The sequence below is a fragment of the Peromyscus maniculatus genome, chromosome 3 (genome assembly GCF_049852395.1).
Source record: "Peromyscus maniculatus bairdii isolate BWxNUB_F1_BW_parent chromosome 3, HU_Pman_BW_mat_3.1, whole genome shotgun sequence".
Taxonomy (NCBI): domain Eukaryota; kingdom Metazoa; phylum Chordata; class Mammalia; order Rodentia; family Cricetidae; genus Peromyscus; species Peromyscus maniculatus.
Window position 1 is genome coordinate 48,418,194 of NC_134854.1, and position 12,817 is coordinate 48,431,010.

Consider the following 12,817-nt stretch of genomic DNA (forward strand, 5'->3'; position numbering starts at 1 on the left):
TGGTCTTTTATTCCTTGTTCTCCCTCTCTGTTCTTGATCCAGCTGGGATCTCCCATTCCCCTAAGCTCTCTTTCCCTTGACCCTTGCTCTTCATTACCCCTACTCATGTCCAGTTTGCTCATGTAGATCTCATCCATTTCTCTGTCATTGGGTGATCCCTGTGTCTTTCTTGGGGTCCTGTTTTCTAGGTAGCCTCCCTGGAGTTGTGAGTAGCAGTCCAGTCATCTTTGTTTTACATTTAGTATCCTCCTATGAGTGAGTACATACCATGTTTGTCTTTCTGAGTCTGGGTTACCTCACTCAGGATGATTTTTTTCTAGATCCATCCATTTGCCTGCAAACCTCATGATGTCATTGTTTTTCTCTGCTGAGTAGTATTCCATTGTGTATATGTACCACATTTTATTTATCCATTCTTCAGTTGAAGGGCATCTAGGTTGTTTCCAGGTTCTGGCTATTACAAACAATGCTGATATGAACATAGCTGAGCAAGTGCCCTTGTGGTATGATTGAGCATTCCTTGGGTATATGCCCAAGAGTGATATAGCTGGATCTTGGTGGAGATTGATTCCCAATTTTCTAAGAAAGCACCATATTGATTTCAAAGTGCTTGTACAAGCTTGCATTCCCACCAGCAGTGGAGGAGAGTTCCCTTAGCTCCACATCCTCTCCAGCATAAGCTGTCTTCAGTGTTTTTGATCTTAGCCATTCTGACAGGTGTAAGGTGGTATCTCAGAGTCATTTTGATTTGCATTTCCCTGATGATTGAGGATGTTGAGCAATTCCTTAAATGTCTTTCAGCCATTTGAGTTTCCTCTTTTGAGAATTCTCTGTTTAGTTCTCTGTGTCTATAACCGTTTCTTGTGCCATTTATTGGGTTCTTTTTTCATTCTGTTTGTTTTGTCCAATTCTGATGTGTTAATTTTTGTTTTATACTATTATGTTATATTTTGTTATTATTCCTTATAAGTCTGTTTGTTATCTGATGAGAGACAGAAAGGGGTTGATCAGATGGGCAGGGAGGTGGAGAGGAACTGGGAGAAATAGAGGGAGGGAAAACCATAATTGGAATATATTATTTTAGAAAAAGAAATCTACTTTCAATAACAGCAAAAAAGAAAGGAAAACCTGGTATGGCTTAGAAAGAAAAGGGAGCAAGAGCAGATGGAAACAGGCACCTAACTAACCAAACATTCTCTCTGAGTAGAATCATATTTTTAAATCAAATTGTGATTTTCTCTGATATCTTCAGTCTTCTATACAACAAGAAATATTTTGTTCTTGTTATATTTTTAAAGATTTATTTTTATTTATGAAAAATATGTAAAATTAATTTGTCTATATTTAATTTTATAAAATTTTTATAGGTTTGATTGGTGACAGCCATAGCCTCAGAGTTTGCCCTCTGGGTAAACTGCCACCAGACTTGTATCATCTTTACCTGCTATAAACTCACTTTGAGTACAACAGTCTGGCATAAATGGACTGTTGGGGAAGTTGGTGCTCTGCCATGGCAGGCAGATGGTCCAGAAAGCACACCACATTAATGTTGACCTCAGAACTGTTTTTTCTTTCAGTATCTGAAGCAGACCTAACCACACACTCCTACCTCTTATCCTGATTAACTCAGTTATGAGTTTGCCTATAATCTTAGAAACTCCATGTTGGATTAGAATTAAATAGAATTTATTCTCTAGATATCTACATAGTGTATCTGTCCTTAAAGTTCAGATCACATGAACAGGTAAGCATGAGGGCTCACAATTTGTGTTGACATAGTGACATCATATTGATACCATTAATGTCTCACTGGGCCATTGAAGGAGAAAGGGTATAGAAAACAGATAGCTAATCATTTCTTTATAATGAATTGTAACAAACTAATAAAATCTAGTGGCCTGGTAATAAACTAGTTTCTTTGACCTCTCATTTATTTGGACAATGATTTAAAGAGCTAAGGTTTGCAGTCAGAATGGCATCAAAGACAGAAAAAGTGTGGTGTCACATATTGCAAATAGCTTGTTTTGTCCAAATTTACCTATTAAACTGCCAAGAGTTTTATTCTTTCTGTTGAGGTAGAGTCCTGCCTTACTCTAAATTATACCCTGTAATTTCCTTCTATACCCTTAGGGATTCTTTTCACAAAGAGGTCAAGGATGCATTACTAATTCTCATTTGTTCTTTGCAACACAGTTTAATAAAATTTACACTCTCTCCAAAACCCACCCCATCATACCCTCTCTGTTACTAGAACATTGTGGAAATCATAAACACACAGACACTCCCTTGTATTTGCCATCTCCCAGATTATGTCCATGGGCATAATCAGTCTGTATAGGGCAGTTTTTGACAGGTGAAAGAACACAACCGTTCTTGCTCATTTCTCCACTCAAGCCCCAATTAAGAGACACTTTGTTCAAATCTTAGACTATGCCAGGCACTGAATAGTCAAGGCTTTTGATCATATTAGCTGAGCCTCACAACCATTGTGCGAACCAAGCAGAGCAAGCATAATTACTTCTGTTTTGCATATAAGGAATCAGTTCCAGAAAGTATAAACAGTTCTTCCAAGGCTCCACAATAAAAACACATCCAGAGCAAAAACTTAGATTATGGCCTATAACTTTTATTGTTTTGTTCTGGTTTAGTTTTCTGATCTCTACAGAAAAAGTTTTTTGCCTATGTTTGCCTGTACACATTTAATATTCCCTTTGGACTGTACCATGATAGTTTGATTCATATGAATTATTCAGAAAATAATTTATTTTATATACTTTGGTTTAAAATATAAAGACATTCATAACCACATTTTATTGACTAAGGAAATCCATCCAGAAGCAGACATTAAATCATTTCTATATGAGCACCATTTACTTTTGCACATTTATTTCCTAAAGTGAAGTATGTGTCTGTTTCTCTTTGTTCCTTTCCTAAGTTCTGGGCTTCTCATTTGTCCACTATATTTTATTAGTTGTCTCCCACTGTAGAAGTTCATTATCTACTCAATCCCTTTGCAATTAGCTTCTGCACACCTGGCCTCTGAAGAAGTATGTTTTCCTTTGGGGGACCCAGGCACTAGAGGAAAGACCCAGAGCTCAGAACCAAGAGACCTGGGCTTTTGACCTTTGCTCTTCAATATTTTTGGGAAAATACTATTTGCTTCCTTGAATATCTGTTCTGAATGTTTGTAAAAATGAGATGATAATCCCAACTAAATATCCTTACTTTCAAAGTGTTTTTTGTACTTAGGTGAAAGTTGCAGCAGTAATGAGTATTATAATGAGTATTCTTGTTTAAAATTACTCATAAGAAAAATTAAACTCTGACCTCTAGAGCCATTATGGTGAATGTAGCTTACAGTAGAACTTATGTTGCCACTGACAAGAGTGTGAAACCGAGCATTCTGTAGAGCTAATGGAAAAGGCCTTATGTAGGATGTCAGGTAAAGAGAGCTAATTATCACTCTGTTACAAAAGGAAAATCCATGTCAATTATTAAAATTGTGTTGTTACTTGTATCTGTGTACAAGTGGTAAAAGGAAAAGCTAGAAAAGAGGGAAAGAGGATGAATTAGAAGATACTGGGTTTGGAAGACAAGGGGACTAATAAGGCTAATTGACCCACACTGAATATATTTAAGATTTATTAATCATCTACACTTATCTATCAGAGCATGTAAACAAATGTTCTGGAGGGAAATATGAACTTCAAGAAAAAGCAATGACATAAGTTGTATCAGACTTCAAGATATGATTGTATCATGGACAATCCATTCACTTGCAGAGAGTTACTACTCAAGGAATGGTACTTACATGGGTAAGTCGGTGCTAGACAAAGGTTTTGGAAGGATCTGAGGATCAGCCACCTAGCCTCTGCCACCAACACTGACACTAAGGACATAGACAATGGGATTGTTGAGGAAGCTGCTTCCTCTGCCAGTCATGTAAGTGGGGAAGCAAGGATACCACAGAATCTTTTAACCTCAGAACTGTTCAAGCTTGCAGGACTCAAAACAGGCCAAGCCACGTGATACCATACCACACCTTATTTAGCTTAATTATCTACAACCTTATAAACTCCATGTTGGATTAGAGTCAAAGAGAATTATTATTTTTAATAGATACCTACATATTTGTATGTCCTAAGAGCACAGTTCTCATGCATAAATACATACAGATGCCCAAGACTGGTGTGTACACAGTGACATCATATTAACATCTTCCATCTTGAGCTGGGGCATTGAAAGAGAAAGGAAAACAGAGAAGACAGTCTTTTCTTTCCAACCAGTCAGAACAGACTAGTCAGATCTAACAGCCTGGCAATAGATCAGTTTCTTCAGAGCTTCTTTGACCTCCCGATTCCTGAGGCAGTAAATGAAAGGATTGAGGGCTGGAGTGACAATGGCATAGAAGATGGAAATGACTTTGTTCATGTTGAAGGCGTGAATAGCTCGGGGTCGGGCGTACATGAAAATCGTGGCAGAGTAGAAGATGGTGACCACCACAAAGTGGGAAGCACAGGTGGAAAGGGCTTTCTGCTTTCCTGTTGGCATGCGTAGCACAGTGGCCAGAATGCACCCATACGATAAAGCAGTGATTGACAGTGGGAAGAGGAAGATGACCAGAGCCAAGACAAAGTCCACCAACTCGGCAATAGACATGTCTGTGCAGGAGAGATTAAGTACTGGAGAGATGTCACAGAAGAAGTGGTTGATGACATTGGGACCACAGAAGCTGAGGCGAGAGATGAAGTAGATCTTTGCCAAAGAGATGCCAAAGCCGATGACCCAGGAACCAAGAGCCAGGCGGAAACAGAGCCCATGGCTCATGATGGTGGGGTAGTGCAGTGGGCGGCAGATGGCCACATAACGGTCATAGGCCATGGCAGCCAGGAGAACACATTCCGTACACATAAGTGCAATGAAGAAGTAAAGCTGTATCATACAGTGGGTGAAGGAGATGCTGTTACTTATGGACCAGAAGCTGAACAGCAGCTTGGGCACAGTCACAGAGATGTACCAGGTCTCCAAAAAAGACAGGTTGGCCAGGAAGAAGTACATAGGCTTGTGCAGTGGCCGGTTCTGCTGCACCAGTAGGATGATGATTACATTTTCAGCTACGGTCAGAATATAGGCCACAAGAAACATCAGGAACACGGCTGCTCGCATGCTCAAACTCCCAGGAAATCCTACCAGGATGAACTCGGTGACCCGTGTCTGGTTCTCCAAATCCATATCAAACACACCGGATTTAGCTCTTCTGAGAGAAAAGAATCACTTGATCAGAGTCTATGGTCTGGTAAACATCTTTTATCCCTGCCTTCTTTGAGAACCAATAGCAGTAACAGTTGCTTGTTAACAGCATATTATAAATTAGGTAGATGCATGTAGCATAATTAGCACACTCAATTTCCCACATAGCATCTTTAACCATACCCTATTACATCCATTTTAACGATATGGTATTAGAGAGATATTAAATACATTTCTATGTTCTTACTGACAGGAGAGAAAGAATTGTATTCAAGTCTAAGCTAAAGCCATCTATCTACTACCCTACACTGCCTCCACAAATACTTCCAAAGCAAACGAGCAAAGCTTGTGTTACAGCGGCTGATTTCAAAAAGCACACTCACCTTCCTGTGTTGTCGTCTGCTTATAGTTCTGAAAGTTCTTCCTCGCAGCTGGGAGACATTGACATGTCACCTGTGTCTTTTTTCTTCTACCATTAGTGGAGATGGAAAGGGCCTGTCACAATCTGAGTTGTATTAGATCAAGAGGCACGGGGAGAAGTCAAGCTCATCCCTGTCAAATCCCTGGATTTCATTCGACTTCCAAGTCTTCCATGGAGTTGCTATGTCCTTGAAATCATGCCCTCTTTGAGACCCATTTTTCCTCTCTTACTTAATACAAATATTAATATGTGTTCAATGGATGTCACTGTGGATTAAAATGAAGTTGGAATCAAGAAAATAGTGTTTTATATAAACTTAATGATAATGAGTATGAAATGGGCTCTTGTTCCATATTAAAACAGTAAAGATGAATCTAGATCAGTACAGGGGAGGTGCAACTCCTGTCATCCAAGGAAGCGATGAGAAACAGAAATGTGGGGCCCTGGTCAGTGAGCTTTTAGCTTCTGAGGATAAAGACAGTTTTTTTTGGGGGGGGGGTTTGCAATTACTAAGCTAAAGTAGAAATATATCATAAAATTTTAGATATTTTTAATGAAGATTAAGAGCCAGAGAGTAACACCGTATAATCTGGAATGCAATGTACCTCTGACCTCTGAGGAGGTGACATTGGATCAGAGGATTCCAGGGCCAGCTCTTTGAGGGCGTTAGGTGAGGGAGACCCAAGCTAAAATGAGACCCCTATTGCTACACTGTGGCTGATAGAAAAGGAGCCAGGAAGTGGTGAGAAGGTAGGTGAGACTGTGTAGACAAGACCCCAAGGCTCAGAAAAGGATCTACATGGTGGCCTAAATGCAATGTGAGGCAAGCAGAAGGGTAAAGGGCCTGGCATTATTGTGTCCTGGAAAAATGACTGTCATTTCCCAGTCGGCTTCCTGGAGCGAGGAGTGGGGGTGGGGGTGGTGGCCCAGGCGTTGAGGGAAGGTGCCGTGACCTCCAGGACTGCTTTGACAAAAACAAGTTTAAGGTCCATCTGAGAGGGAGGATCTTTAACAGAACTGAGTGGACTTGGGTGTGGAAGTTTAGGGGGGAAAGATCAAGGAGAAATCACAGACAGCTGAAACAGAGATGTGTTGCCATTTACTAACAGAGAAATTGTGGGGTTTTCATGGGCATTTCCCCTATAGTCAGAGACAAAAATGGATGAAAACTTGCCATATTTGGTGAGCATCAATGCTCCACTTCATCCTCTAAGAAGAAATCAGAGAGCATTCACTAGGTACCAGGTACTTACTACTGTTCATAAAGTGCAGCATTTAATTCATAAAATAACATTAATGAGATACAGTTACTCTAATTTCCCAGAAGAGGCATTTGGTCTCATCACTACTTTTAAACACTTAGAATTTGTGATTCTTTTAGTAAATGTTCTCCAGTCCTGCTGCAATTTCATTATAAGCACAGGCTATTGGGACAGCAATGAACATATGACAGAAGAATATTTTTTACCCAAAACACGCACAGCAGAAAGGAACATACAAGGATGCTTGTCATGTGTGCCAGAGATAAGATAAGCACTGAATATATCCTGAGATATATCAGGGAGAAGCTGGGGCCTTGCAGGCAAATGATTCAGAAAAAAAAAGTCAGAGAGGTCAGAACCACACAGCACAACAGCTCATTGGTCGTGTGTTTGACAAATGGAGAGTGATTGAACTGAAGAGTGATGCATGGCAGGAAGGAAAAGGGAGACTTGTCAGGGGCCAGATCGTGGGGAGCTCCATCCACAGTAGTAAGGAGCTGAAGAGCCATCCTGAAGCAAGAACAGTAAATGATGACTGGATATTTGTCAGGAGGATGGTAATATCCTTATATTTCACCCTGGCTGTTGATATGAGAAGATATATTGGGCAGAACAAGGTTATCAAATGAGAAGTTGATGGGCAAGCTGGAAGTCACCCTCATAGCAAACACTTACAACACAAACAAGGAAGAGCAAGATCACTAGCTGGTGACTGATTGTTAAAGAAACTGAGATGAACACATTCAACTCTATCTACATAAGCAATATCAAGATCTATCTATTTACATAAGAAAGAACAAGGAGTCTGCAGCATAGCAAGACTGGGGAGCATGAAGAATCTAAGGATAGTGGCCATACTTTGGGATACTTATTATGACCCAACACCAGGAAATATTTCTCAAAAAGCAATCATAGAAGTCTATTCCCTTGATTTATTGTGTAATTCTCCACACAGAGGTTTCAGAAAATGAGAATAAAATTGTGTTCAATTGCTGGAATTATAATGGATAAAAAGGAAAGACATAAAACATGTAGGGCTTAAACATCACTGTATCTAACAGTTGCACATTTATTATGGATGCTGCAAAAGAGATCACTTACCTTAACTTAGCAGCCTCTGATGGGGTAGAATGTGAAAAGAAATTCTTCACTGATTCTAAAATAGGAAGAAGTACAAAGGAAAGATTCAGATATTGAATAGATATGAGGAACCCACTCCCTAAACTCAGAAGAACACAATGGGCACCGATTACCCCACTGATTTCCAGCAGATGGCCAGGACTATATGAGAGTATATCCCTAGATACTAAGACCACATTTGTGTCCAGTGTGGCACCAGGCTGGATTTTCCAGCATTGTGGGGCCAGAGATCCCATTGCCTTCTGGCAAAAGCTGTCCTAGACTAGGGCACATCAAGCTGTGAATGTCTTTGTTCTTCTGAGAAATTTATACAGCATCAAGATTTTCTTGGCATCTCTCCCAGGACCCAAGAGGAAAGAACATTGACAACAGCTGTCCAAGTCTCTTGTGGTATCCAAGGAAGGCTGTGTGTACTGTGGCCATCTCATTTGTTTCATGTAATACTGGTTCCATTGGAGGAAAATCACTCATGGCCACATACTTTAGAAAGAGCCATGTTTTAGTCTTTGTCAAAAGAGTAAGAGGAAAGAGAGCATTGAATTTAAAAATCTACTTTGAGATAATTCGATTAGTATTATCTTGGCTTTTCGGAAACAGAATGACCATATCAGTTCTCCAAGGGAGACCATGACTGCTGAACTAGACTGGTGTTGTGACACCTTAGTAGGAGTTTAAATGGAAGTCTTTGTCATCAAGTATGTCATAAAGTATGCTAAGTGAAGTTATTATAATGGGTGAATGTCGCTATCATCTGCAGGGTATCACTTGACTAATATTTCCATCCTGAGACAGAGTCAGCACATATCATTTCTCTGTGTGTGCAGAACTTGCAAGCAGCCTTCGCAGCAAAGAAAGCTAAGAGATTCACTGTGGTTTCATAAAACAGTAAGTGGAAACATTGAAAGTCATAAACAGTCCATGCTGAGGAGCCACTCACATTTATGGCAATTAGGAAACCTGCTTCACATCTAGATTGTTTCAGAGGACTGAAACATAGAAAACAAATGATAAAATAGTGAAAAAATAAGGTCCTCAATTTGCCTCCAAGTTCCAGAAACACTCTGATATCACTTAAAATGTATCATTTAATCACGATTTTCCATCATGGATTTAAACTCTTATTGTAGTGATTATAAATGGAAAATGATAGAATTTCTACCAAATCATGGTTGCTTTTGCTGCATGAGCAGAATGCTTGGCAGAGCACACTTATTATCCAGAGTAAGGAAATCCCCTCCCTATTGTAGCAAGAGCCCATGAATTGCCATGACAACGAACAATTCTTGAAGCAAAAATTTCATACAAATAGTCTTAAATGGATATGAGAAATTTGGCAGATACAACTGGGTACATTTGGTGGCACCCTGACATGCTGTCATCAAGAGCTTTAATAAGCTTTTTGTGTACACCCTAGTGGCTCCAGGTTGGTAGTCCCTGACCCAGGAAATACAGGATACATCAGCTTCTAAGGTCCTTGGATGTTTTCCATTTTGCAGAACCTTCTCTTGCTGTTGCATTGTGACCAGGGTCTCTTTATTTTCCAACTATATGAGTACACTATAGTTTATTTGTTGACAAACTGGTAGACTTGTGTTCCTTTTGGGACATGTTTCCAAGACTTAGGCCACTTGCAAGTGTGCTTTAGGTTTCTCTTGCTATTGAACACAGCCTGAAGGTTACCTGGAGGTGAACTCTTTAGATCCCTTTGGGCATATGTACAACTTTCTGAGGTACACACCAAGGTTTGTTCATGAATTTGCATGTCATCTTTATGAAGGGGCCAGCCTAATCATCTCTGTATTGTTCCAATTTCAGTATATGTGCTGCCAAAGCAAGCACCACACTGTTTTCATAATCCCCAATTCCCTAATATATCTTCTTTCCCAACCATCTCCTTCTGAATTTTTTTTATATGTCCATTGTTTATCCCAACCTTCATTCATAGACAGAAGCTGCTACAACTGTTCCCTTTAAGTGCTCCCAGTCAGCCTGGCCAGGTGGTCCAGGCCTGTACTCTCAGCTAGTCAGCAGACAGCGTGTAGAGAACAAGTCAAAGATTCACCTAGGCAATTTAGTGAGACCCTGTCTCAAAACAAAAACTAAATAGGAGGCCAGGGATATAGCTCAGTGGAGATGTGCCTAGTGTATGCAGAGCTCTGGATTCAAGCCCTCCCTATCCCTGACCCCACCCCACGTACTGCACTCGGTAAGCTTTATCTGAAAAGCTACCCTAGTCTTGGAAATGCTTCCAGTCATTGAAAACAGAGGGAATTCCTTGCAAGACCTTTCAGTACCTTCTAGATAAATTGAGGATGTTGGCAAAATTTCTTTGAGAATATTGTTCACATTTGTCTTTCTCCTAGTTAAATCCTGTACCAGACGTAAGAACCATCATCTTGATGTTTGCCCAGTATGAGAAGTCAGGCAAATTAAATGACCCAACTCTCTCACTACAAGACAGTGGCTTCTACCTTCAGGAATCTTTCCCCTGAGTGTTGAAAAGGTTTTTTTCTTCATAATTGGACAAAAGTTGATTCTGACAAGTTTTGACATCCAATGAGTTATTTCTGTAGTGAGTCAGAATCTCCCACACCACTGGTGTAGGTGATCTTAATATGCACATACATACACAGCACATATTGTTCTTGAAACTTTCAAAATTCCCAATCTCACTTTTTAGTTCTAGGCACTCTACTGTGAGATTTTGTCATTGACTATTTTTAAATAATTTTCTTTATTTCTGATTTACATGATTTTTTTTCACTTTTCCTGTCCTTAACACTTTGCCTATGACTTTTATTTAAGACTAAATGATGAACTTGTTTTCAATCTTAGATATCAGTCAAGTCTTTCATTCTTTAAAGATGTTACATGTTAATAAACCCAGTTAATTCCTGCACCCCAGGCCATTTGTATCACCTGCCTCATGATGGATCACTTCCACTGGACTCTAATTAATTTTTAAATTAAAACATTTCACTCCCCCTTTCTATTTTCTCCTTCTAGCCCACCCCAAATGTCTCCTCCTTCCAACACTGCCTATACCCACCAACTCCCTGTCAAGCTTAAGGTTTAGTGTCTGCCATTCAAGATTTATTGGGAATATTTAATGAATGTGTATAAGTAGGCAATCATGTCTTTGATCTCTGAAGACATGAAAGTCACAGAAAGGAGACGGTCATTGACTGAAACACAGTTCATACTTCCGTCTTTAAAAGTAGGAGGTCAGTGTGGAAGAGTAGCTAGAATGCATCAGAAATGCTGTTCCCAGGAAAAAATGGGTGAGTGGTAGTCTCTCCAATCACAGAAAAGGCAGGGCCAAAGATTGGTTTCACAGATTCACTGACTTCCATTATTTGCTCCTAAGTAAGCCACTGGCTGCAATCAGTCACAAGCCCATCAGTCTTTTAAGATGGTTTTAAAGGACTGGGGCCCAGGAGGATGCTATCCATGCTGTTGAGTTTTGTTTGGTTGAGTCTTTTTGGAGCAATCATGTTGCTAACAACTGAAACTATCCTTATCTTTAAAAATCAGTAACAATTCTGTGTTGAACCCATCTTGTCCTGTTTTTTTTTTTTTTTTTTTTTTTTTTGGTTGGGAGACTTTTAATGGCTGTTTCTATTTCCTTAGGGGTTATTGGTCTTTTTAAGTAGTTTATCTGGTCTTGATTTAACTTAGGTATGTGGTACCTATCCAGAAAATTATCCATCTCTTTTAGATTTTCCAGTTTTGTGGAGTACAGGTTTTTGAAGTATGACCTAAAAAAATCAGTAACAAGAAGAAACAAAAATGCATCCTATAGATTATCCTATAGATAATCCTATAGATTATTTTCTCAAAGTAGACAAAAAAAACTTCCTTGAGCTTTTGTTATGCCCTCTTCAATGACATTTTATTGTCAGTTTTTCATTATTATGATGAAATATTGTGTTAATCAACAGGAAGGCTCATTTTGGCTTGTGGTATGAGTCCATGGACACTTTGGGCTCATGGCAGCACAGCCCATCATAGTGGAAGCATGTAGCAAAACAGGCCTGTTCCTCACATGTCAACAATGAAGCAAAAGAACAGGAAGGGGTCAGTGTCCCAATTCCCTGATTCTAATTTGCTTTCTGTGGTGATAATCACCAAGATCAAAAGCAAGTTGGGAATGGAAAGGTTTATTTTATCTTCCATGCTGCAATGCCCTTTTATTGTTTACCCAAAGGTGACCCTACTTCAATCTCAGTCGGTATTTTCTAAAGTTTTATTACCTAAGAAGTGTTATTGCCTCTCAATAGGATCAAGGAAAGCCCCACATCTTTAGCACATAAGCCTTTAGGAAACATTCAAGATACAAATGATTGATAACTTCTAGTAGCATCACACAAAAACATGAAAATATGTTGGTGGCAAACAGGAATTCATTTACAGTTCAGTAAAAGGAATTACAGTTAGTAAACTATAGGAAAGGTCTTCTTCAGACCAAATATACATTTGGAATGCCCTGTAGACATTCATTCATATGAGAATGTCCACAAAAGAAGTCCTAGACATAGAAAATTGGCCACAAATCCAACAGCTGTATTTGTTTTGCAGAAATCAACATGTAATTAGCCTATTGAAGAAAAACTGTGAAGTTAAATGCATCATCATATGACAATATTTACAGAAAGAGATATATTATAAAGCACAGACCCCAGAAATCTACATCTAATGTCTGATTCACTTTGTCAGTATTGTGGACTGCTTTCTGAACTTTTTT

The 12,817-nt window shown here is 39.3% G+C and overlaps 1 protein-coding gene and 1 non-coding gene across 4 annotated transcripts; both read right to left on the reverse strand.

Moving 5' to 3' along the window:
• Positions 1 to 2,608: 2,608 nt before the first annotated feature.
• Or6b1 (olfactory receptor family 6 subfamily B member 1) lies at positions 2,609 to 8,354 on the reverse strand. 3 transcript variants are annotated; one of them, XM_042274651.2, is made up of 3 exons: positions 8,187 to 8,354; positions 8,035 to 8,089; positions 3,284 to 5,257 (listed from the first exon to the last, which is right to left on the reverse strand). In XM_042274651.2, the coding sequence occupies exon 3, from the start codon at positions 5,230 to 5,232 to the stop codon at positions 4,297 to 4,299; it is 936 nt and encodes a 311-aa protein (XP_042130585.1). In that variant the 5' UTR covers positions 5,233 to 5,257; positions 8,035 to 8,089; positions 8,187 to 8,354; the 3' UTR covers positions 3,284 to 4,296. The 3 variants fall into 3 exon arrangements, with proteins under 3 accessions (XP_076422158.1, XP_042130585.1, XP_006985104.1); XM_076566043.1 differs by lacking the exons at positions 8,035 to 8,089; positions 8,187 to 8,354 and adding an exon at positions 5,634 to 5,937 and having other exon boundaries at positions 2,609 to 5,257; XM_006985042.3 differs by lacking the exon at positions 8,187 to 8,354 and having other exon boundaries at positions 8,035 to 8,172.
• A 1,451-nt stretch (positions 8,355 to 9,805) lies between these two features.
• LOC121828390 (U6 spliceosomal RNA) lies at positions 9,806 to 9,912 on the reverse strand. The gene has a single exon (XR_006070874.1). It is a non-coding gene; the product is annotated as a U6 spliceosomal RNA (small nuclear RNA).
• Between the last annotated feature and the right edge of the window lie 2,905 nt (positions 9,913 to 12,817).